Raw genomic sequence first — 26162 nt, 5'->3', positions numbered from 1 at the left:
TTATTTTGAGTAATGCAATTAATTAGTGGAGCACCACCAGACAATGGGACTTTTTAGGCTAACATTTGCCAGATTTAACCAATCAAACCACAAATATCAAGAAATCAGAAACCTATTTTATTAAATATCATTAAAATCAAACATAAAACACAGAAACACGATCAGAATGTATAACATAGAACCTCCTATTAGGGTTTTCACAGATTCTACAGTTTTGCATCTTCCTGTTTGAAATTCAGGCAAGTCTGGGGATCGTTTTTTTCACCATCATAATAAAGATGTAGGTGGTAAGTTAAAAAAGGTATATAAAAATTTATTTTGCGGGATATACTTACAGGAAGGGAGACCTCGGTGTCCACACTGCTTTATTGTCCAATCGGTAGGCTGTAGAGCAGTTTACTGTCTGGCTCCTGAATTGCAAGTGCCCCCCACCCCCCCTTTTATTTACAAAAGAAGTATTTCAATTGCTTGCCTTGAGATCCGCTTTATTATACAATATAAGAATTCTGACATTTTCTATGATATTTACAGAGACCATATATTAAATTTGTATGAAAAGTCATTGGGATGAGGAAATCACTGCAGTTTTAAAAAAGTCCACATTATAGAAAATTAAATTGTGGGAAATTTTAGTTTCCAGTAGAGAATTGCATTAGGTTGGCTCTGGACTCGCTGCTTCTGCGGAGTGCAGACAGAAGGCGGTGCAGCTTCTCTGTCACAGCAACCTGCAAAGGAAAGACAAGTCACAAAGATAAATACTAAAGCCGCTGATCAGCACACCAGCCTGGAAACTCCAAGGGTGTCTGTTCTTAACACAAATCATAAAAGGAGAACTTTTCATTTAAATGCTGCTAGCAGGATTTTTTTTTTTTTTTGCAGCTGGTTTAAACTGCAGTCAGCTCCTATTAAGATCAACATAATGAAACTACCGTTTTCTTTACAAGTCTCTAACCAAGCTTGCTGTATATTTTGACTATTTTATAGATTCATGTGCATAAAGCTGTAACAAATCAGTTAAACAGTCGAAAGTCAATGTACTTTAACCCCCTGAGCAGTAATCGTAAGTGTGGCTAGGGGTAAAAAAAAAAAAACATGCTGAAAGCAGTAACCCTGAGCCACACTCGAGGTAGCTAAAAAAACACCTGGTCCCATCGGATCCCATCCTTAGGCTGCTTCCTTTTCCTCCGATCTTTCCCCTGGCAAGTGCACTGACGTTATCGGTGACGTTGGTGCATGCAAGGGAGCACGGTGGTAAATTATTTTGCATTGGATTCAGTACAAAATAACTTAAATCCAACACAGAGTAATCAAAATATATATAAATGCATATATATATATATGCTACTGTACAGTTATATTACAGGTTTCAGTATTTTTTTGCACCCTTGTTTTAACAAACTTGTTTTTTTTAATAAATATTGGACATGTTTTGGTAAATTATGCCTACAAATTATAGGCCTACAATGCAAAATACATTTCCATGCAAAATACTGCTTTTGGTATAAATATACTGACATAATTAGACCACCAGAGAGATTATTGCAATTCACTGAAATGGTTGGCTGTCTTACCCTGTATGGATGAGGGTCTTCCAGCTTGCGGTGCTGGGGACTTAAATTTGTCAGAGATCGCTGAGCACGTGATCGGACTTCGGTGATGCTGGGAAGAGGCTCGCTGTCCAACATCTAAAAAAACATCAAACAGAAGGCTTAGCAGAACATAGAGCAGCCATGATATAAATTAAAAAAAAAAACAAGCTAATAGAAAACAAAATACATCTGCTGACTAAACAGAGACCAGCTAACGTGAGCACTTTGCATTTCACACCTTCACAAGCTTAGGGTTTGCACCCAACGTTCCATCATACCGATCAATACTGCCTTGTTCATACAGGCTCAGAACAAGGAAAGCTTTCATTGCTTATCTATACAAACACTGCTTTCAGTGTAACTGAAGTACCTTCAATGAGTGCTAGGATTTGGTAGTAGATTGATGGGGGGAAAGGAAGGGTTGCTGTATGCCTCCTTAACTGGAAGCCACATTGCAATATGCTTGTCATCAACACAGCTCCATAGAACTTTGTGTTGCAGAAATTAAAAAACAAAAAACACGCTGCGTCCAGCTCCTACTGTACACGTGCACTTATTTTGTTACTATAGTTTAGTCTGTACTCATGGAGGACCCAGCCTGAACAGTACAGATCCCTCTAAAAAAAATGCATCAACTACTTACTAATAGAGTGCAGCAGCACCTAGTGCAATAACTGGTCATTTAATAGTCCAATGGCCAATCCTCAAAGGTCAGTGGGCAGTAAAGAGTAAACACAAGGAGTGAGCAGATAATAACCTTGGCTTGGGCAGAAGTTGAAACTCTATACAGCTTTGGCCTAAGAAGGCACACCAGAACTTATATGTAGACAAGCAGTAGGTATGTTGTTAGTTTTAGTTGTCTTATGGTGAACCTAACAGTTTCTCTTCTAAAGTATTGTTGGTGCTTGTGCTGTGTAATTAATATTAAAAAACAGTATTTATATAGGGTCGACATATTACAGGAGCTTACTATCTAAGAGGTGGGGGAAGTATCACAAAATAGGAAGGGAAATATGTAGTGGTGGAATATAGGGACGGTTTAAGCAACAGAAGACGGGTGAGTGTGAAAATAGCTCTTTTATGTGAACAGAAGATAAGGAGCAAGCCGAATAGGACAAGAAAGACTATTCCAGAGAGTTGGGGCAGCTCTAGAAAAGTCTTGGAGCTGTGCGTGTGATGAGTGAGGAAGTCATTAGTAGCTCATTGGAGGAGCGAAGAGCAAGCTAGGGGGGTATTTTTCTATCAGCAGAAAGGTAAGTGGGACAAAAACTGTGGAGGGATTTAAAAGCAAAGCCCAGGAGCTTGAGTTTCATTCTAAGGTGAAATGGAAGCCAATGAAGAGAGCTACAAAGAGAGGCAGCAGAGGAGGAGTGATGGGAAGGCTGTGTATGGATGAGTCTGGCTGAAGAATTGATAACTGATTGTAGAGGAGAGAGTTGTGTTAGTGGAGAATCAGAGAAAAGGAGGTTACAGTAATCCATATGAGAGAAAAGAGTTTGAGGGGAGGGAGGAATAACAGTATTATTAAGTTAGAAATATATCAGGGAGATTTGGAATTTGAGGGGGGGGGATGATGATGAGTTCGGTTTTATCCAGGCTGAGTATCAGAAATCTGTTAGACGTCCATGATGAGATGGCCAACAGACACTATGAATCCTTATCAGGACTGAGGGAGACAATGTAATGCTGCAGAATCTAAAAAATAATCTGTTATCCGGGGGAACCCAATGTACCCCATTGATAAGTCTGTGGCATTTTATTCTGATGGCAGATGAAACAGCACATACTTATTACTGCAATATTAAGAAATCTGTCTCCTCACCTGTCCATTCCTGAAGTAGACGCGGTGAAGCAGCTCGGCCCTCAGCGGCGTTACTGTCTGCGTTTCTATATTTTTTCCCACTTCGTAGATTTTCACTTCCTTCCCAATCTCTGGAGGGGGCTCATCCCCCAAAGTCATAAGGTCCAATAATGGCTGGTCTGGTATGAAGGACAATGTAGAGATATGAGAACATGAAATGTGTTTCAGTAACTTTGCTTCAGTCTCTTCAAAGAAAAAAAAAATCAGACCTAACACAACAATCAATATTTACATTTTGACTACTAGTAGTAGGATTCTTGGATCCCCATCAATAATCAGATAACTATTATTTCGGGATCCTAAATGGTCAAACACTAGATATAGTTAAAAAGTTCTTATTCTGTGAGAGAATTTGAGAATCACTCCACCTGGGATCTTCACTCTGACATTTACATCCAACACCCCCTTCCCAACAGGAGCTTGATTAGGGTTCACCTTTAGTAAAACAGTAAGGATTCCAGGTGGAGTGATAAGTTTTTGGTTTATAATAAAGAGACAAAACACAGGAATAAATCAACAAAATGTTGTGATGAGATTATTGTATACATACATGTAAGCCGATTCATAAACACAGAGATCTTACCAGAGCCATCATACAGTCTGTAGACAGCTTTACTCCCTGGAATGGTTGTCTTTTCCTGGTCCTCGCTGAGCTTCATCCGGGGCTGATTGTTCACTTGCACTAGCTGCAAAATAAGCAATGTTTAATATTAAAATAAAATGTAAATTCAGGACAATGGGATCCATTTATAGACTATTCCTCAAGTCAATTCCTCTGAAATTTGCTGGTGTCTTCTATTAAAACAATGATTCGTTCTGCCACCTAGTGTCAAATCGTCAAAAGTGCACAGTTGTCATAATAGGGAATGAATAGGAAAGAAATTTTATGGCATTGAAAAGGAAATAATTTCTAAAAAAAAAAAGAGCCTAATGTGACATCTCAAATTTAACAGCGGCTATTCTGATATTAAACTGCCAAGCCAAATACATTGATCAGCCAATACATTAAAACCACTGATGGGTGAAGTGATAACATTGATGATTTACAATGGCCCCTGACTAGGAAAAGGGGAGGGGGGTATATTTGGCACCAAGTGAACAGTTACTTTTTTTGAAGCAAGAAAAATGGAAAGGTCCAGGTATCTGAATGCCTGACAAAAGCCAAATTTTGTGAGAATTTGGCTTTGCTGAATTGGCAGATCTTGTAAGGCAGGGGTGCCCACACTTTTTTGGCTTGCGAGCTACTTTTAAAATGACCAAGTCAAAATGATCTACCAACAATAAAAACTGGACTTAACTTCTGTGCGGTAGAGTTTCTTTTGAAAGGCAGGCCGCCGTGATCTACTTGTGTTGCCCTTTGCGATCTACGGGTAGATCGCGATCCACCTGTTGGGCACCACTGTTGTAGGGTGTTCCTGGTATGTAGTGGTTAGAAAGGGGGTGTCAAACGTTCTGGCTCAGGGACCACAATGAGTTTTAAAATTTTACAGACCGGGTGGGCCAGTATGAGATGGATGGAGAGTGTATGAACCAATATAAATTACTTCTAAAAGTAGGCTGGATTAAAAAGCCGGAGGGGCCATAGATGGCCCTTGGGCCACAGTTTGCCCATGCCTGGGTTAGAACTTACCAAAAAGTGGTCCAGGGAAAGACAACAGGGTCATGGGTTTGGAGTGGGGAGGAATAGGAGTGAGCTGGCCTGTCTGGTCCAATCCCAGAGAAGATATACTGTGGCACAACTTGCTGGTCATGATAGAAATGTGTCATGACACACAGTACAGTGTATAGATGTAGACCACTAAAGATCCCAATGCTGACACCCATCCACCACCATACCGCCCAAAAATGGCCTTTACATCTGGACCTTGGATCTTGGAAAAGTGAAAGAAGGTGGCCTGGTCTGATAAATAACATTTTCTGCATCTTTGTGCGCAATAGGACAGCTTGAGAGGTCTTGTGGAGTTCATTCCTCAATGGGTGGCACAAGGGGAGCCTACACAGTATTCAGCAGGTGGTTTTATTGTTGCTGATCAGTGAGATTTGGCATTACTAACATAACATCCCACAATGAATTCTAACCTTGTAGACGCAGCCCAGGGAGGGCTGGAGGGTACACGTCACCAGGTGGGTGCCAACACCAATCACATTGATCTCGTTCTCCTTTCAAAAAGAAAAAAAAAGCAAATATAAGAGACGGAAGCCCAGCGCTCACACAAACATAAGTCACCCCAGTCTAACCAGGTGCAGGCTCACTACAGAATATTACCATCAGGGAGATTTGGAAGCTTATGTGGCCATATTCTCAGCCTCCATGTGCCCCCCCCCCCCCCCAAGGGTAAGATGTTTAGCCCATTTCCTGCTAGAAAAAATATTTTGCCTTTTTCACATACATATCAATCAAAAGTTTTATATTATATCATAAAAATGTATTTTATATTTATTTTTTTCAACATATTTTTGAAAGCAGAGGGCCTAAACCAGTATTTCTTGGCCAGAGGTTGCTAGGGGTTCCTTGAGCAATTATTATTATTATTATTAATAATAATAATAATAAACAGGATTTATATAGCGCCAACATATTATGCAGCGCTGTACATTAAATAGGGGCATCCATAAGCAGTCTGTGCCTTTCAGGTCAGACTAAGTGACACCAATGACCTTTTTGGCTATCTGCAAGGGTGACATTCTTCCCAGCAATTTAAGAGGAATTCTTCCTACTGATCACCATACTAATATACTGTGCAGCTGTAGATTCCTGATATTATCACAGCCCCTCCATGAGTATCACACCAAGGAGCCCATAGTCCTGATGCAAGCAATGCGCTGGCTCCAAATATGTAAATATCACATTGCCTATATACATGAGTGTCAGTCCGGTATTTCCAGTATTATCTTTGGAAATGAACAATATTATTATGATTACACAGAATTCAGTGTTCTCCCCAGAAATTTTTTTCAGCCGGGTGGTAGGAAGCTGTAGGCGGGTGGTAAAAAAGGGTGTGTGGCAAAACACTGCAAATTTAGTGCTCCCAGTTGTTTATGCCATGGGTAGCCAGTAACCTCTTATTGTTTCAGTGTTCTACCTTCTCCCAATACATACATATTAGGAGATATAGAGGTTTGTATACAGAACTGTGAGGATGCAGAATGACATGCACACTTTATACACAATGGATACATTTCATTTTTTTTTTAAAAGTAATCCGAGCTCTGTGCTATGAGATGGGGGCGGGGCTGCCTGTGTCTCTTTCACGTGTAGGCTTAGCTGTGTGCTCACCTCTCCAGCAGCAATCCTCTGAACGGATGACACACAGCAGCCTGAGATCCGGGCATCCGAGGATGAGAGCTGCCCAGAGCTGGGCGGGGTATTCAAATCAGCCGGGCGGAGCAACCGGCTGAAAACCTCTGGGGAGAACTATGGAATTTATATAGCGCCGACATATTACGTAGCGCTGTACAATGTCCATAGTCATGTTACTAGCTGTCCCTCAAAGGAACTCACAATCTAATGTCCTTACCACAATCATATGTCTTTTATATAGTCTAAGGTTAATTTTAGAGGGAAACCAATTAACCTAACTGCATGTTTTTGGAATGTGGGAGGAAAGCCACACAAACACAAGAAGAATCAGCAAACTCCATGCAGATAGTGTCCTGGCCGAGATTCGAATCTGAGACCCAGCGCTGCAAAGGTTACAGTGCTAATCCCTGAGCCACTGTGCTGCCCAAATTAAAAAAAACATTGTATTGCTGTAATTGGCTGTAGCCACATCACCAGGACCTCCGCTGCCTTTTTACTTTCCTGTTAATAGATTGAGGTCTTTAAATTGTGCATCAACCAAGTTCTGTAACTACAAATCCTGTCTCTTTATGCAGACACATGGATTGCACTGTAATGGAAAGAGACTGAGGAATGTAGTTTGCCATCTATTGCTATTTCCACTTTTTGGGCCACATGGTGACATCCAACTGACCCTCCCACTAATTACTTCACTGATGAAAGGAAATAAGCTGCAGTGCAGTATACAAGCATGCTGATATTCGCTTCTTTGCTTTTTTTATTACTTACGTATTTTCTTGCTGATTCTCTTAATCTGATTGCTATTAGTGTTTACCTTGTTCAATTTTAGGTTTAGTTGGGCTTTATTCACCATCTGAACCCTGTCCCTTAAAGGTATAAAACCATACTGAGCCTTGTAACAATATTAAATATGCCAGATCCTCACCATCTGGGTCAGGAGTTTCAGACTCTTCTCACTGATGTTGTTACTGACTGCAATGGACAAGTTTTCAAAGGCTGGAACATTAAATCTGTGAATTAATAAAGTTGAAATATGTAATAGGTAACAAGCTAAAAGACAATGAATAAGCATGACAGTCAGTACGCTTCATCTCCGAACATAAAGGAGAAATGGAGGTGGATGAAGTTGGTGCAAAATAATGCCCGAATTATAAACAGTCCCTTCTGTATGAGGTCCGGGTTTAACATTCTCAATATGATATTTAAAAAATTGTGCAGGGAAGAAGAGGAACTACCACTTCAATCCATTGGGAGTTCAGGTAATGTGCTAAGTCAAAATAAACTGGAATGAAGCTTGGAAATATCATAGTGAGAAAAAAAAGGTAAAGGGGAAAGGCGATCTCTTGTCCAGTCCTTGCCATCCTCTGGTATTGGATCAGGATTGGGGGGGAAAGAAACAGCCTCGGTTGGTGTCCTAGAGCTGTGTATATTTATTCTAACTAATGGAAAGTTAATCAAAGGTTTCAAATATTTTCTCACCCTAAAGACATTGTCCTATTGGAATGGAACCAGAACAGATGTAGAGGTGTCTGCTGTGATTTCATAAAACTTTAAAACCACAAAACGGACAACAAATAACAACAACTGACAAGCTTATAGCCAGGTCTAACATCGGAAGTTGTGACTATAATAAAGTACACACAGCAAATTTTCACATTATGGAAACTTAAAGCGGAACCAAACTTTAAAATTAAAAAAATAGTGAGCAGGCAAGTTTATTGTAGATGGGACAGGCCTTGTCTCTTCTGCAATAAAACAAACTTATCTGACTGTTTGCAACTTTTAACTAACCTTTCCTGTCCAGGCTTCTTTGCTGCAGTCCACATCTTCAACTGGTCCTTCTTTGGTTTCAGGGTCTTGATTGGCCAGGTCGGAATGACATAATTTCTGCATATGCATTCACAGGTTCCTTCCTGGCATTAAGCTATGATGGGAAAGTACATTGAGCTGCACATGCACATTATGGCACACTTCCTGTCTGAGGTGACCTCCGGTAGCAATGCAATGCTCATGCTCCCTCTCGCCACTCCATCCACTGCCACCATTTCCCAGGTTTCTTCTGAGCCCAGAATTTCCCTACTATTGTCCAGTCACTGATGGAGCAATTACCACCTAATAGTTTGCATTTCATGGCTTTGGTTTTCCTTGAAAGCTCAACTTCAGTCGCATTTTTTTTACTGCAGTCTGGAAACCAGTTCTCCCAACAATATGTCAATTCAGGAAATGTTAATACATTTCTCCTAGAGGGACACAGGCTGCAACAAAGCATTCTTCAGTAAAAGAAGAAGCGTTGGAACCCCTGTCAGGTTATTATAACTGCTACCCTCATTTGTTGTGCTCCTGTCACAAGTATAGGAAGTGCACTCAAGACTAAAGGGGTCACAGACAGCAGCCTGATACTACTGCAACAGGCAAATAAAAATGTTACCATACTACAAGAGTAAAAACCCATGTGGTCATTCTACACAGAGCTGCCAAATGTTTCAAATTCCTTAGGGCTCATAGCAGTCAACCAGGGTGTGACTTGAGGAAGATAGTAGGGCCAGGCAGCCTATTATTTACTTCAAGCCAGCCTGACAGCCTCCTCTGTGCTCTATCAGGTGTGCACCACGATCACCAACTGCAGTGAGAATGAGCTTTATTCAGTGAAGAACTGTAGTTGTAATATAGTTCAAGACTTATCACACCTCTGCAGAGAGACCACTGGCTTTAGCCAGGGTCCTTCCCTGCAGCATCCTGGCAGGGACAGGCTTTTCTACTCAGGTTATGACTGCTTTCTAAAGAAAATAAACTGAAAGACTGCACACCTTTTTCATGTAATTAATGGACATATATTAAAGACATATAATTGATAACCATAGACTGGTTCTGTGGGGCCAGCTCTAAAGAAGAGATTCAATGCAGCAACACTCTCACTGAGTACAGACACTTACCTCTCCGCACAGCGCCTGAATATTTTACGAATCTCAACAGACTGCCTGGCCAGATCTCCACTGTCCAACCGTACACCAACAGCCTTATATCCAAGCTCATGTAATGCCAGGGCCACTGCACAGAAGTTGGGCACACCGCTCCTGCCAAGGATGAGAGGACATTAATCATGAACTGCCCACAGCTTCAAGTATTTCTTTGGATATTCATGCTGATAATATTGCCAATATGCAGAAATGACATGAAACAGGAAGAAAACACTGGAGCAGTACTTAGGGCTTAGCAATGTGTCCAGGGGACCTGTTTTTCCAGATTGGGTAAAACTGTCCAAAATTATTTGTGTATAGAGGACTATGTGGGGGACATTGGAGTGTAAGCTTCTTTGATGCAGTGACAGAATCAGTGTTCTCTGTACAGCTTTATAAACTTATTAGAGTGTCAGCTCCTCTGCACAGAGACTGATGGGACTGGCTCGGTGTTCTCAGTGCAGCACTGCGGTATGTGTCAGAGCTATATAAATGTATATTAATAGTGTGTGACTGTGGGGGTACATTAGTGTATCAGCTTCTCTGTACAGAGACTGACGGGAGTGGCTCAGTGTTCTGTGCATTAGGAACAGCAAACACATAGGACTACTCAAGGCTTGCATCCCATTCACCTCTTACATCATAACACTGTAGGTATCCACCACCACTAGGAAGCTTAGCGGGAAAGCGATGGCGTAGGATATGAAAGCTGCCAGCTCGCCTACGTTTGTGCTGTGTGGAGGCATCTTCAGGAGCTGGCACACTTCCTCCAGCCACGTCCAAGAGAGCTTCAGGAAGTCTACCTCTCCTCCCTGGCCATCTGCAGGCTGCAGGGTCTTGAAAAAAAATAAAAAAAAGTTTCAGTTGAGTAAGACTAACATTGCTACCAGAGATGGGGACAGAACAAGCCATTACCTGACCCTGCACTTCATCTATAGAGGAGAAAGACGTCACATAAGAGTGAGCCACAGTGCCGGCCACAGGGATGCCAAATCTCTTTCCTGCCAAGACGTTGCTGGTGCAATCAAATCCTGAAGAATAAGGGACACAGACGGTTATCAAATGGAATCCACACCACTCACATCTCACAGTAAGTATGTGTAAAATAAACGAGTACATCTTTGCAATACATGCATGCTCCCCCATGATTCTTATAGGGAAAAATTCGAAGTGACCTGTCAGAAATCCAGTCCCACTATAATAAGACCCCAAACAGAACTTTTCCAGCATCCACAAAAGAAATATCAGATTTAGGAAGAATGACCCTTTAAGCTTTAACTTCAATCACACCCCTGTGGCTGGTTTCAGGTGTGGTGCATGTGCAACATGAATTGTAGCAAATTAGCACTAATGCAATATCCATTTCAAATGATGGGTTCAAGGTGACTGTTGGTGAGCCTTGATGGGGGTTGCCTTTAAAATGCAAGAGGATTCCAGCTGGCGGTCAGAACCAAGCAGCCAGAAAGAGATAACATCGCTGTTGGCAGGAATGACATACCAGTTGTTGAGTATGGGGGGTGTGCATTGAGAAATCCACTTTAAGGACTTCTCCAAATATCCTGCCAGGTGAGTACACATAGCTGTTATCAGATGACACCCAAAGGAGTCGGAACCAGCTGGTCAGCTGAGTCAGAGGACTTGCCCCCAGTGCAACAGTGACACCTACTGAAGAATATCAGCGGGCACCTGGGAGCAGTGTACTTCCTGAAGTGGGGGGACACCTGAGTAAGGGGGGATGCATGGGTCTGGCTTAATGTGGCCAGGGGTCCTGGAGATGTATAGGAAGGGACAACAGCCACAAATTGTTCTCTTATAACTATTATACCTCTGATACCCGATATCTCTTATTGTCTCTCTCTTACTTACTCTTTTCTCTCTCCAATCTTCTTGGAACTCAGCCAAAGTGCAGGATACAGAGGACGGACTCTTTGCGCAACGTATCAATTTACTTAGTCTATGCGATCATTATTTAGATTTTTTGAATAATTGTTGATCACTTGGTAATTCTTTTCTCTGTTAATTAATCTCTTGCTATTTAAGATTTGTGTGATTATTAGGCTAATAGAGACTTCGTAAAGATACTGCTTTCAAGAAAGGGGATAACAAAACAAAGGGACCTTACACTTGGTTCTTGCCGTACAATGGGTTGGATACTTCTCCTATAGGGATACAAACAAGGTTAAAATAATTGGGGCACTACACCCAAAATTAGGAGCCCAAGAGGGTATTTATTCCAATAAAATAGTCTATTAGATTCTGCAAAAGAAGCCAACTTGTGTACGAGGGCTATAATTTATACAAGCAACAGCATCTTTTAGGCAGCACTTCATATACATGTAGTGTGGATTATACCTTTGTACTTATTTTCCCATTGTGGAACTGCAATTTTTTTTTCTTCCAACCTTCCATGACCTTCAATGTTTTTGTTTAGAGCACCAATAAAAAGCAGTTTGCTCACATTATCCCTCCAGTGACCAATCCCCTGAAGCCTCCTATCTTTGGTGCTCCATTTGTCACAGGATTTGCGATGTCATCACGTACAATACAGGACCAGAAGTCCTGTATTCTAAGTGAGCAGCCCGAGCGCCGGCATAAACCCTAAACTCTGAAGGGGGAGAGGGCTGGATGCTGGAGTTGGCAAGGCACTGCGGTAAGAGTATTACTTCTAGCTCACACAGGACAATTGAGCAATGAGGCCCACCTCCTACGTAGGAATACTTTGAGGCGGAAAGCCCTCCGTCTGGTCCCTGGGCCCTCCTAAGACCCATTTCCAGTAGCCTTTTTTCAGGGCCGACAGCCAAGCGGAAGCGGGCAGCGTTTGTGGCAACAAGGCTGAAATGACAAAGTAAAGGAGAATGCAACTAAAACCATGATGTGTTCATGTAGAGAAAGGCTGAGATCACTTTTTAGCATTGTAGCTCCATAAATAAATGATTGTGCTGTGGAAAAGGGTTGGATGTGGTTTTGGCCAAACTAGGCGTGACAATGCACAATTAAACACTACACTGGTGTAACCCCAGCCATACTGAGTCCACAATATAGTTTATTATTTCATTTCTTACATATATAATAGCAGAATGTTTGGCAGATCTTATAGAGAGGCAGATGTCTATAAAGCTTGCTTACAGAGCTCAATAGTTTAAACTGGAATTACTCACTCTATCTATCTATCTTTCTCCACTTGTTCTATAAAAGCTCCAGGAATACATTGTGAATTAATAGAATCTATAGGAGTCAATTTAGAAGCTAATGCAATAAATGCTTTACCTTTATATACAGAAAATAAAACTCAAACCTGTTACAGATTCATTTGCATTTACAAGAATGTTTTGGGTTTGTGAGGGGGGGGGGGGGGGGACTGAAGCACCCATCTGAAACTTAGACATACTTAAGAAAAACATAGAAAGGGCATGCAGTTTTCTAGTGTGAAGCCAAACCCCAGTCCAGGGTTGGTTTCCATAGAGCTGTGTGGCACCTACCTGGCGTAGTTCACCAAGCAGAGCAGCGTGGTCTCCAGAAGCTGGACCACCAGCAGAGGACCTCTCACCTTCATCAGTGGCTCCTATCAGACACAAGTTGTTTTTGTTAACATTGACAGTAAATGGAAAAATAAGAGAATGGTATTAACCATTAATACCATTAATGGTAATTAACTTATTAATGGTAATAACTTTATACATTTTGTCATTAGAAGCCTAGAAAAGCAACTACTCAAAGTAGTTTACAGAAAACCCCACATGGGCTAAAATATTCAAGAGCGGCCCTGCATGGGTCAGAACCCCCAGGCGTGGCCCCTGCATGAGCCAGAAACTCAAGACACGGCTCTTGCATTAGTCAGAATCTTCAGAAGCGGCTCTTGCAGGTATCTGAACCTTCAGAAGCGGCCCACGCAGGGGTCAGAACCATCAGAAGCGGCCCACGCAGGGGTCAGAACCATCAGAAGCGGCCCACGCAGGGGTCAGAACCATCAGAAGCGGCCAACGCAGGGGTCAGAACCATCAGAAGAGGCCAACGCAGGGGTCAGAACCATCAGAAGAGGCCCACGCAGGGGTCAGAACCATCAGAAGAGGCCCTGGCAGGGGTCAGAACCTTCAGAAGCAGTCTTCGCATGGGTCAGAACCTTCAGATGCAGCCCTCGCATGGGCCAGAGCCTTCAGAAGAGGCCCTCGCTTGGGTCAAAACCTTCAGAAGTGGCCCTCGCTTGGGTCAGAACCTTTAGAAGAGGCCCTCGCTTGGGTCAGAACCTTTAGAAGAGGCCCTCGCTTGGGTCAGAACCTTTAGAAGAGGCCTTTAGAAGAGGCCCTCGCTTGGGTCAGAACCTTTAGAAGAGGCCCTCGCTTGGGTCAGAACCTTTAGAAGAGGCCCTCGCTTGGGTCAGAACCGTCAGAAGCGGCCCCTGCATGGATTTACACCATTCAGAAAGTATCATCACATGAGCGAAAAACCTCAGAAGCAGCCCTTGCATGGGTTGAAACCTTTAGATACATTTCTGCCCCCCATCCATACTAAAACAATCAGACCCAAAACTAAGGAAGTAAATGAAGGATTTATTGGCATGTCTCCATAGATTAGAAGAAAATATAAAGATATTGGAAGATAGCTGAAGATTTTGTCACGTCATGTGACAAATATGGTATTCCTTTCAATAATTACTGATTTTTTTTTACCTTCATGTGTCCTTTAGTCACAAGTTCCAACCCCTCCTTACTAATCAAAAAAAATTGTTGAGGTTTGATGCCGACCCAGTCATTTTCACTGAAAGCTTTGCATACCTACTCTAGGAAATACAACAGATCCTTCCGGGAAGGATGTCACTGTCACCTCTGCCGCATTCACAGTCTCTAGATAATGGAAGAAGCCTTCCTCCACCGTACTGGGCATCACCGACCGCAGGTAATCTGTATCTGGAAGGAGAAGAGGGAGTTAGTTCCATCCATTGCTCTCCAATCCCACAAATCCATGGATGGCTATCCAGAAAAAAAATGGTTTTGCAGGAGAAAAAGAAGGGAGGGAGGGAACAGAAGGAATAAGAAGAACGGGTGAGAAGAATGAATAGGAAGAAAAGGTGAGAAGACGAGGAATGAAAAGAAGAAGAGCGAAAAGAACAGGAGGAGAGGGAAGGATATTGCAAGGAGGAAGGGAGAACAGAAGGTGAGGGAGAGAAAAGAGGTGAATAAAAAGAATAAAAGTAAAATGGATGAACGACAAGGGAAGGAATGGGAAGAAGAGAGGGGAAGAAAAGGAATGAGAAAGAAGGGGGAAAAAAAGACGATAAGGGGAGGAATGAGAAAAAGAGGGAAGAATAAAAAGAAGAATAAAAGAGAAAAAAAAGGAAAAGAAAGGGAGAGGAACGGAATGGAGGGAAAATGAGGAATGAGAAGAAAAGGAATGAAAAGAAGGGAAGAATGAATGAGGGAAGGGAATAAACGAAAAGAAGGGTTGGGATAGGAAAGGACAAATAAATGAGAGGAAGGGGAGGTAAGAGAAGGAATGGAAAGAATAGTATAAGAAGGTTGAGAAGGGGAGGGAGAAATGAAAAAGAAGGGGAAGAAAATAATGGGAAGAAAAAGACAAGCAAGGGGTAGGAAGAATGCAAGAGAAGGAAAGGAGAGAGAAAGAATGAAAAGTAAATGAGGAGGGAAGAAGACAACTGAAAAGAAGGGGAGGAAGAGGAAGGTGAATGTTCCAGTGTGAAGGAATGTTCCAATGTGTTGTGCTGACTGTACTCTTTGAGGAAACAGAAGAGGTGCAGATTTCAAAGATGAGATGGGGACACCAGGTGGAGAGGTAAGAAGTCATCAGGTGTGAAAGGGGTTGAAGGAAGGCGTAAAGTATTTACTCAGGATAACAAAAGAGGTAAAATAAGTGACTAGGAGAGGAATGAAGCATGATGGAACTGCTGGAGATAAGGAATGAGAATAACTGGCGAAAACTAGGGCGAGATGTGACAGAAATCAGCAGGTGGGCATAATAGTAATATTAGAAGTGGGAGGAGTCACGAGTATGTGGGGAAATAAAACAAGTAGGAGGAGTCATTAGTAGAGAAGGTGATACATTTGATGGGAGGAGTCAAAATTACGTGCAGTAGTGGGGGGGTCACCTGAACGAGAGAAGCGGAATCCTCTTAGGAAGTTCAAGCTCTCCTCAAGGCCGCAGTAGACTGTAAATCCTCCCTGAAATGGTGCTTCCCGAAAGAAGAGCTCAAACTCTGCGGCCTCCCGGTGTCGACCGCTTTTCCAGTAGCCGTAGGCCATAGTGAACTGGTATAAGTCAGTCAAAAGCGGCAGCTCCATATTCCGACAAGAACACATTAGCCTACGACCAATGATAACCCAACTTCCGCCGGAAGCTGCGCGTTAGGGCTATTGGGAAATGTAGTCCTTCAATGGACAGAGAATTTAGAAGGTCTAACCTCTGACAGGAAATCTGCGTTTATTCTTCTATAATACCCAATAATGCGATTATTCTGAAATGTAACAAAACCTACATACGACTTGGGGAACCTTCCACCCTAATAAGCTATGTGCTAAATCCAACAAATAGGAACCATGAAACTAAAAAAATCATCATATGAAGTGACCTTTATATGTACAGCTATCAGAAAGTATAGAGAGGGGTGTGTGTGGGTGCTTGTGAAAAGTTGTGAGCAGCAGGAGAAGTTGCAGCAGCGGCAGAGTGGAGACTAGGAGCGGCGAGGCTGCGGCCGACAAGTACAAGAGGGCTGAGGGAGAGCCCACTCAGCGCCTACGGCCACACCACCCTGAAAGCGCCCGATCTCGTCCGATCTCGGAAGCTAAGCAGGGTCGGGCCTGGTTCGTTCTTGGATGGGAGACCGCCTGGGAATACCAGGTGCTGTAGGCTTTTTGCGCCACGGGCCTGGTTAGTACTTGGATGGGAGACCGCCTGGGAATACCAGGTGCTGTAGGCTTTTTAAGCAGGGAAGTAGGTATTTTAGGCCAGGTTCCTGCACGGGTTCCTGGACAAGAACGCTAAGCGGTGCCCTGAAGGTGGAGCGAGCAACTTTGGGGAGGTCCCATCCCTGTTGGCGTGTTTTCCTTTTATAATATTAATATATTTTATTTGTGAGTAGTGTCATGAATGTCAAGAATAAATGAAAGATCTGGATGGGGGCTAAAATAAAAGCCTGGCAAGGACCAAAAGTAAACTAAAAATTCATAAACCCATATGCATTCACAAAGGTAACATTTCTGCATTCTTTAAAATACTTTATGTTTTGTAAGAGCTCCAGCAAAAAGCAATATGTTCACAAACAATTAAACACCTTATGTTCACACTTTAGCGTACATCATTTTGGAATAGGTTTACCACCTATCTACTTCTTTTCTCTTTAGTCTGTTTTTGTGCATTCTGTGGAATTACAGAACACTAATAAATCCATGAAACCTAAATGGAAATAATATAGCAGCAGTGCACGACAACATGACAACAGCAGGCCACCTACCTAAACTTCCACACCCGGTAAGGGGGGCAATCAGAGATGCCAGAAGACACACCATGAAAAATACTAAGGGAGCTTCAAAGAAATTGGATAGAGATGGGAGATCTGTCCATAGAATTCTTTATTGAGGGGTGGCCAGAAAAAAAGGCAATTGCATAAATAAAGAACAAGAAATTACGTTTGTAGTTTGCCCAACATAAAGTGGCTTACTCCCCACATGGTTTGGGTTTCTTGGCTATAATGAAGGGTACCATATATTGCACCAACCCAAACTGTTCCATCACCTCAAGAACATTACCACAGTGAAGCATTGTGGTGGCAACGTCATTTTGTGGGGCTGTTTTTTTATTGGGGAGAACAGAAAAAATTGTCGTGATTGAAGGGCAATGACAAGAGAGAAAATGTTAGAGATTTAGGACTGGGACAAAGGTTAACCTTCCAGCAGGACAATAACCCACAACATACTGTTAAAGTTACACATACATACTTATAATTTGATAGTACAGTAGGGTTCATCTCATTACAAAACCCAACTAGATGTTGGTGGTCATGGGATGAAATAAAAAAGCACTGGTTGGGGGGATTTGATGGAACACTGGTGTTTGATAGGGTGAACATTGGTGCTCAATGGTGGTGTGGTGAACATTGATGTTTAAGGAGGAGAATATTAGTGATTAAGTGGGTGGAAGATTGGAAGAAACGTTAGTGCCCACTGTGGGGGTGGCTGGTAACATTCGTTCTTAGTGGGAAAACCTTAGTGCTCTGTGGGGGGGCAAGGGAAGGTGAAATGCGTATTTCTGCATATTATGGAGTGGGAAGAAAACATTGATATTTGGTGGGATACAGATTCCAGTTTTGTAGGAGGTGGGGTGAATATTGGTAATTTAATAAGGGGTTGGGAGGAGGTGGAGGGAATATTAGTGCTCATAGGGGGGGTTAGTATTGATGCTTGGTGCGGGGAACACTGGTGTTTAATGGGGTGTGATAGCTGAGAATAATGAACACTTGGGATCCCCAGAATGGTGTTGAAATCCCTGGACATAGATTCATGGGGTGTATGTAGTGCTTGCAGATATAAATAAAAGCACTGCAGCAAATTCAAGCCCCCAGTTCTTTTCTATGCCCGGATAACATTCCTCCGGGAACAATACCATTTTTTTTAGCTTTGCCTGTGCTATTTACAGATTCATCATGATAATAGGTTGGAAAGTCCATAAACTGAGTGTGTGTTTGGCCTACAGCAATAACATTACACTTATTTACTTTCTTATAACTAAAGCCAACAATAGAAACACATTGTTAGTTCTTTAGATGTTATCGTATTTGCTTTAAACCACAGAAACAAACATCCTGTGTGAATGTGTCTCAACCTAACATTTAAACTTATTCGAGCATACAGAACTGTCAGTATTACCATGTTCTTGCCATTCTTCCCATTCTGATTGTTTCTCTTTTAACACTAGAACAGTGGACGCCAACCTTTTCAGACCCATGGACTACTAAATTTACCGGCTCTGGACTGTGCATGCGTGGGGAGCCGGGTGTCACTCAATAGGGAATGAATTTCCCCCATAGGGACGTCATGAAATCCAGAACCCACCCTTCCCTGAGCCTGCGATCTGTACAGGGGCCATGGTCTGCGGCCTGGCTGGTGCGCCACCTCCAACGGTCTCCTTCTCCTGTCTCTGCTGGGGGGTGCACCGTCCAAAGCCGTGGACCACCAAAATATTGGCGCGGACCACCGGTTGCTAACCGCTGCTCTAGAAGACACGCAGGTACTCATTAAAATCCTAGATTGTTAGATCTGAATCTTAGCATTAGAATTTTTAACTGTGTTATGACAAATCAAGCAATTTTTGTGCTTTCTTGGATCATGGAGGATCTATGAACGACTTCAAAGGGATTGAAGGGAGGAGAGCACAGCGGGGTGCTGCTCACTTGTTCTCCCTCTTCCCCTCTTCATAGAGCAGAACGGTTCTGTATAATTAGAGCTCGTTCATTCTTCATTCAGAAATCAGTCATTGGAAAAGATTGTGAAAGATGGTTTCCAATGTCAAAAATCTAGCGTGTGTAAGTAATATAACCCCAGCTGTTGTTTTATTGGAAGTGATTACAATAAAAATAAACGTAATAATCGTATCATGTTAAATAACATTACGGATTAATAGTTGGGTTTACTTCAACAAATAAAACTTGAGTTATGTGCCCCGCCTGTACACCCAAAATCTTTCTGCAACCCCTGACAGATAGTGAGGGCTTATTAACATTTGGGGGATTTTACTTTTTTATTAGTAAATGTATAAAATATCAGTTTATCAGTATATGTAAAAAATATGAAATAAAATAAAACAAGAATCATCGAGAGGAAAATTCAAACTCAATGCATTTCAAAGACATTAGTGGCTTCCTCACAAACTGAGACCTGTGAGTCAATGTAAATACCAAATAACAATACTACAAAAGTATATCTCAAATTACAACATCAAACATCAAATTACAACAACAACATTAAATCAAAACTCACTTTGCCCATAGGAGAGACACTCCAGAGCAATTCCTTCACTTTTAGTAATGGTAAAAACATGCAGAAGGACAGCAGGAGGGGCAAGTAACCAAACAGTGCCATTGTCCTACCGTTTCCCCTATATTAAGGCACTGTCTTATATTTTTTGAAATGCCAAAATATGCCCTAGGTCTTATTTTCAGGGGGATGTCTTATTTTTCCATGAAGAAGACTACAGTACACATTTATTGTTGAAAATCACTCATGTGCCATTCATTGTCCCCTTCTTATCACTCTGTGTCATTCATTGTCCCCTTCTGATTACTCATGTGCCATTCATTGTCCCCTTCTGATCACTCTGTGCCATTCATTGTCCCCTTCTGATCACTGACTCGCCGGGTAACAGACTCGGTTAGGGCAGGGATCAGCAGCTTGCTTGTCCTTTGAAGTTACTTTCAGTTTCACTCTGCACTGCAGCCAGCATCGAGGAGTCACACAGAGCCACACAGTATCAGGTATCGGAGGATGTCTTATTTGCAGGGGGGTGCTTTATTTTAATTGTTTGAGCAAAAATCGGGGGGGGGGGGGTGGCTTATTTGATGGGGATGCCTTATCATCGGGGAAACACAGTAACAAAAAAACAACCGTGAAAAAAACTGCCAGAGGGCGGGTACCAGTGGGTGTGTGCAATGACCTAATCATCAGGAAAGTTTCACTTTCACTTTGCATATGAATGCAGCATGTCATCTAAAGCAGCCATACATTTCTCCCTGTACAAACCCCCAAATTTCCTGATCAGTATGTTCTACCGACCTAAAATTTTCAGGGTACATTGGGGACCCTCATAGCTAGCAGGACCCCAAATTTCCCCACACCTTTAATAATTTACAAAATATGGGGGTCATAATTAAGATTAAAAAAAAAGTAGTGAAAATTGAACATCAGGGTGCTGTTTAAAAGATTAGTGTGTCTAGAAGCCCAAAAATAACAAACAAATTAGGGAGCCCCAGGGCCACTTACATAGCAAGGGGGTGCGACCCCCAAATATATACAGACCTTTCACAAAACTAAAAAATGCTCATAATACAATACACTGTCCCCTTTCATACAACCCCAAGTTCCCAGGAACGGTGCTGTGCAAGTGAACAAAATCATGGGTGCAAGTGGGGGACACCTGTGGCCATCGCCAGAACAGGTGGAACTCCACCCATAAAAAAACTACCCTGTTACACATTGCTGCAGGCTTCCAGCACTTGAAGCCCAATTTCCCAGAAATGTTGAAGTGCAGGCAAACAAAACTAGAGGTGCAGGTGTTGCACACATGTGGCTAACACCCCATAAAATTTCATTAATTAGCCATAGCCAGAACAGGTGGAACTCCACCCATAAAAAAAATACCTAGGTACATATTACTGGAGGCTTCCAGCACCTGAACCCCAATTTTCCATGCACGGTGCAGTGAAGGTGAACATTTTCATAGGTGTAAGTGGGGGATACCTGTGGCTAACACCCCCTAAAATTTCATCAATAGGCCATCACCAGAACAGGTGGAACTCTGCCCATAAAAAACTACCATGTTACACATTGCTGCAGGCTTCCAACATCTGAGCCCCAATTTCCCTGTAACATTGCGGTGCAGGCGAACAAAACTAGAGGTGCAAGTGGGGGACACCTGTGGCTAACACCCTCCGAAATGTCATCAATAGGTCATCACCAGAACAGGTGGAACTCCGCCCATAAAAAAACTACTATGGTACACATGGCTGGAGGCCTCCAGCACCTAACCCCAATTTTCCATTAAAGAAAAGTATCTCCCACAAGAATCCCCCACTTGCACCTATGAATTTGTTCACCTGCACCGCACTGTTCATAGAAAATTGGGGTTCAGGTGCTGGAGGCCTCCAGCAATGTGTAACATGGTATTTTTTTTTTATGGGTGGAGTTACACCTGTTCTGGCGATGGCCTTTGGAGTTGAAGGTATGGAAAGGGGCCATGTATTGTATTATGAGCATGTTCTAGTTTTGTGACAGGTCTGTATAAATTTGGGGGTTGCACCTCCTTGCTATGTAAGTTGCCCGGGGGTCCCTAATTTGTTTGTTTAACTTTGGGCTTCTAGACAGCAACCCTAATGTTCAATTTTCACTACTTTTTATAATTATGACCCCCAAATTTTGTAATTTATTGAAGGTGTGGAGATAAAATTTGGGGTACTGCTAGCTATGAGGGTCTCCTATTTCAGGTTGGTAGGACATACTGATCAGGAAATTTGGGGGTTGTACTGGGAGAGACGTAAGGCTGCCGTACATGACATGCTGCATTCATACGCAAAGTGAAAGTGAAACTATCCTGACGATTAGGTCATTGTACACACCCACTGGTATCCGCCCCCCGGCAGTTATTTTTTTACAGGTAGTTTTTTTTTGTTAGGACACCGGCTGTAGGTGTTACCCACTCCATTTGCTGCAGCATGCATTGTGAGAGCAGCAGGTCGCTTATGACGAAACATATGGCTGCACCTGGAACTAATGCGCTCATTGGCTGCAGCAAAATAAAATCACAGCTAGTTGCTTGATCCCCTTAGCTGCTATAAGAGATGCCATTAGAAACGAAAAAATAGTTGTGCTGAACCATGGTAGCTGTAACTGTGGGATCACTGGCCACATAATTGTCTCCTAACAGGATACGCATCTATTGTGCCATTTAGATTTCCCAGCACCATTTAAAATAATGTCGAATAATGTAATGAACCCCCTCTTTGATTTGGCATATTTTTATCCTCCAAAATCACTTGTGAGGCTTCCCTTAAATATTGTATTGTTCCTTCAAAGCAGAAGGTAAATAGGAAAGGGGGGGGTGTAATTTGGAAAAGAAAGAGTTTGAGCTGCCAGCTTGTGTTTCTCCCACCAACTTCCACACCACCACAATGGCCCTTAAAACCAAAATTTTCAAACTCACCTTTTCATCTTCTTCTGTCCCTTAATCCTCACTCTCCTCCACCTTTTAGGCTGTAAGCTCTTTCGGGCAGGGTCCTTTCCTCCTACCATTGTGTATGTCATTTGCAACTCCTATTTCATGTACAGCGCTGCATAATATGTAACTTCATGTGAATAAAATATAACAATACTTTCAGGATTGTCCCCCACTAGTAACCCCACTACTACACTACTAAATTCAGGTTTCACTCATTTAAAAAAAAGTTTTGACAAACCAACAAATTCAGCCCAGTCTAAGTCTCCATTGAGCAGACTGAATATTTAAATTCATCACTTTTTGATTTGATACTTTTGCATCATTTACCTTCATATGGATCTACAATGCAGAAGTCAACTATTTAAGACATAGACACCATAAGAAACAAGTTCACCTTGCCAGGATTTTATATTACATGGTATTTATTGGCACAGAATGGACAATCTGTTATCTCACATCATGGATTAGAGAAGAGAGCCACTGATGAGCATAACAATAGTTCCCAGCAGCAGGAAGATGGCGGAATAGCTGGACTTGATGCTGTTGGCTCCGCTGCTGTTGCACAGGTCAGTGCTGCAGCAAGATGTGGAGACTGAGCCCACTCCAGGGACGCTGGCGGTAGATGCCGTGCAGCTCAGTGCACAGGTCTTGGTGATAGTGGTTACAGATATTCCAACTACAAAAATAAAAGAAATGGGACAATCTTTATTCTATAGTATAATTACATTCCTCAGTAAAAGCTGGAACCAGACCTTTGTAACTTCCTAGCATTTGGATGAACAGTAGAACTAGAGCTCTAGACAGGTAAATATATATGCAATCCTACCTTTCTCTGTGTACGCCTTTACCTTCCCACCCTATGCTTCCTATAGACCCCCTAAGGGCCTGTGATAAAGGGCTTCAATAAAAAGTAGTGTTCTTCTGACATTGGTTTGCTACACATAATTTGGAATTTATTGCAGGTGTATAAGACCTGCAATTGACCTTCTGACCTGCATTTGTCAAGCTGTAATTTTTCTGTAGACTTGTATGGGTATTAAAATTCTTTAATATTGTGATAGGTTGACTCACTGACCAACATGGATGCTGGAACAATGGAGCTCCAGTCAATTTTCACATGAAATGATAAAACTTTCTAATTTTGGATCTGCCGATCGTTGTGACACATGGCTTGTAAAACTTTACATGTGAGACATCTACTATCCTGTGATCTGTGGACCCTCCCAAGGTCAATTATCTGCTATAAATCTCTGGTAGGTGGAATTATGAATGACCATTATGTGTAATTCATGGTATGTTAGGTCCCAGCTCTTACCCGAAGCACTTGTCACGTCTGTCCTACAGTAGTTCCATCCAGATGTGCAGTTAGTCTTGGTGTTGCAGTTGCTGCTGCTGGCTATATTTGCGCATGTATAGCATTCCAGGGAATAGGCTGAAACAGAACAATTTAAAGCATGACTCCACCTGCTAATAAAATCAGGACCCATTTCTAAATATATGTAGATAAATCAGTGTGAGCGCTCTGCTGTCATCACGAATATAACTGGTTATGAGTAAAATCTGCATTTCTCTGTCTAATAGATTCATTCAGTATTAGATCCTGCTTGTATGAAATCTGGGAGGCATTGGGTGCTGATATTCCAGCACAAGTGGCACCCACTGAGGTAAATATGTACTTTTGTGGGGTTATGAGAGAGGTTAGAAGGATAAAGTGAACCTGTCATAAAGATGTATTCATTTTTCCTTTTAAAATGGTAACCTTCCTCTTCCAAAGTGAAAAAAAAATGCCAATGTTTTCCAAGCTACCCAATGACAATCCCGGTCTAACTTGCTTTGATGTTTTGGTTGCCATCTCTGATAGTAGCCAGACACAACCTAACCGAGATATTTACGTTACAGGCGAGTCTGACCCCGGCTTCATTTCTTGCTTTAGATACTTTGAATGTGAGATCTCCAAATATTTCTTGTCCTGTGTGTTCTACTGTTGTATTCCCAGTAAACAAAGATTTATAATGGGCACAGTAGGTATATAGACACAGGAATTGGGCATAGGGATGTCACCAATAGAAAGAAAAGACTTTCTAGGAGTTGTGATTTAAAAAATTAAAAAAAAGTGAGAATACAAAGCTAAGCAAAACAAGGACAGACATAGAAAAATGTAAATAAAGTAAACTACATTCTCCTCCGAACCAAAAACAAAAAATCATTTCTGTATCAGTCATAGCAGTTTCTCAATCCTACCCCAATGAGGCCAAAATTTCATCAACAACACCCAATGAAAGTTGCAAATTACAATTGTTATGGGGAAAAAACCAATAAAATTGTGCTTTAGCTGAGTGAATGTGCCATGTATTGGGGAATTGTGTGGAATAGCCAGCAGTGCTTACCTGTCCCCATGCAGAGAGCGGCCAGCAGAAGGATGCTTGTGTATGCTGCCATTGTAAGCTAGAGGAGACTTGTAGCTTCCCGGGCTTTGCACCTCAATATATACATCTCCATGTGTTTGTTTACATCTGTCACCATGAAAATTCAGGTATGCACACCATACTCACAACACAAGCAATGCTTTTTGTATGGCTAATAATCCACAGGGCATCCAAAGTACTCTATGGCCTTTCACACAACATTCATTGTTAGGAAAAAACAATAAACGTTGTCATGGTCAGCTAATTACAGACATCGGAGAACAAAGGAAAAAGTCATTCTCGTTACTCTGAGGTTGAATCTGAAGATCTAGTTATCCTATGTGACCAGGCTTGGAGGTGCCCCCAGACCTTCCAGTGGGCCCTTTACTTGCCCCGGAGCATCCTCAACTGGGCTTCTTACTTATTATTAATATTAAACTAGATTTATATAGCGCCAACATATTAAGCAGCCCTGTACATTAAATAGGGGTTGCAAATGACAGGGACAGTGACACAGGAGGAGAGGACCCTTACTTAGTACTATTGTCCCGGTGTACAGTGGCCAGTATCCTTGCATTCACCAACAACATTGTCCGGTCATAATGTACGCAGACAATGTGTCACTCCGCACCCACCTATAACCCCTACCTTGCTCAATTATAATTGGGATGCTGTGGCATTATAGCGCCAATGTGTGGCTTTTTATTTTGGGTTAACAATACCAACATAGAGCTTCATATTGCAGCCTCAGACAACAAAAAGGAATAGCTTAATTGTTTCAGCCACTAACAATACCAATGTAGGATTCAGTATTGCAGCCAATTACAACACCAATTATTGGGCTTAACTAATGCAACTATAAATTTAGGGATTAATTATCCGCTGGGATCACTGATACTGATGTCATCATCCTGTCTTTGCAACCAACTAAGTTGTGATATCAGCCATTGACACTGCAACCAATGTCACTGCCAATATACTGCCACGGATGTCACTGCCAATATACTGCCACCATTGTCACTGCCAATATACTGCCACGGATGTCACTGCCAATATACTGCCACCAATGTCACTGCCAATATACGGCCACCAATGTCACTGCCAATATACTGCCAC

General features: G+C 42.1%; 2 protein-coding genes and 1 non-coding gene across 3 annotated transcripts; 1 reads left to right on the top strand and 2 right to left on the bottom strand.

The window, feature by feature from the left end:
* Positions 1–96: 96 nt before the first annotated feature.
* NAPRT (nicotinate phosphoribosyltransferase) lies at positions 97–16052 on the bottom strand. The gene is made up of 13 exons (XM_072410547.1): positions 15809–16052; positions 14485–14612; positions 13188–13270; positions 12410–12540; positions 10624–10739; positions 10348–10544; positions 9685–9825; positions 7677–7761; positions 5530–5610; positions 4034–4136; positions 3412–3569; positions 1572–1685; positions 97–725 (listed from the first exon to the last, which is right to left on the bottom strand). Exons 1-13 carry the CDS (start codon positions 16017–16019, stop codon positions 630–632), a joined length of 1644 nt encoding a protein of 547 aa, XP_072266648.1. The 5' UTR covers positions 16020–16052; the 3' UTR covers positions 97–629.
* A 398-nt stretch (positions 16053–16450) lies between these two features.
* LOC140332208 (5S ribosomal RNA) lies at positions 16451–16569 on the top strand. Its single transcript, XR_011921064.1, has one exon. It is a non-coding gene; the product is annotated as a 5S ribosomal RNA (ribosomal RNA).
* Positions 16570–23076: 6507 nt separating this feature from the next.
* Positions 23077–25362, bottom strand: LOC140331930 (ly6/PLAUR domain-containing protein 2-like). The gene is made up of 3 exons (XM_072413259.1): positions 25029–25362; positions 23957–24073; positions 23077–23317 (listed from the first exon to the last, which is right to left on the bottom strand). The coding sequence occupies exons 1-3, from the start codon at positions 25078–25080 to the stop codon at positions 23106–23108; spliced, it is 381 nt and encodes a 126-aa protein (XP_072269360.1). The 5' UTR covers positions 25081–25362; the 3' UTR covers positions 23077–23105.
* Positions 25363–26162: the final 800 nt, after the last annotated feature.

The sequence above is a fragment of the Pyxicephalus adspersus genome, chromosome 5, assembly GCF_032062135.1.
Source record: "Pyxicephalus adspersus chromosome 5, UCB_Pads_2.0, whole genome shotgun sequence".
In the NCBI taxonomy this organism is placed as follows: domain Eukaryota; kingdom Metazoa; phylum Chordata; class Amphibia; order Anura; family Pyxicephalidae; genus Pyxicephalus; species Pyxicephalus adspersus.
The sequence above is the reverse complement of the archived record's forward strand: the minus strand, read 5'-3'. Positions and strand labels throughout refer to the sequence as shown.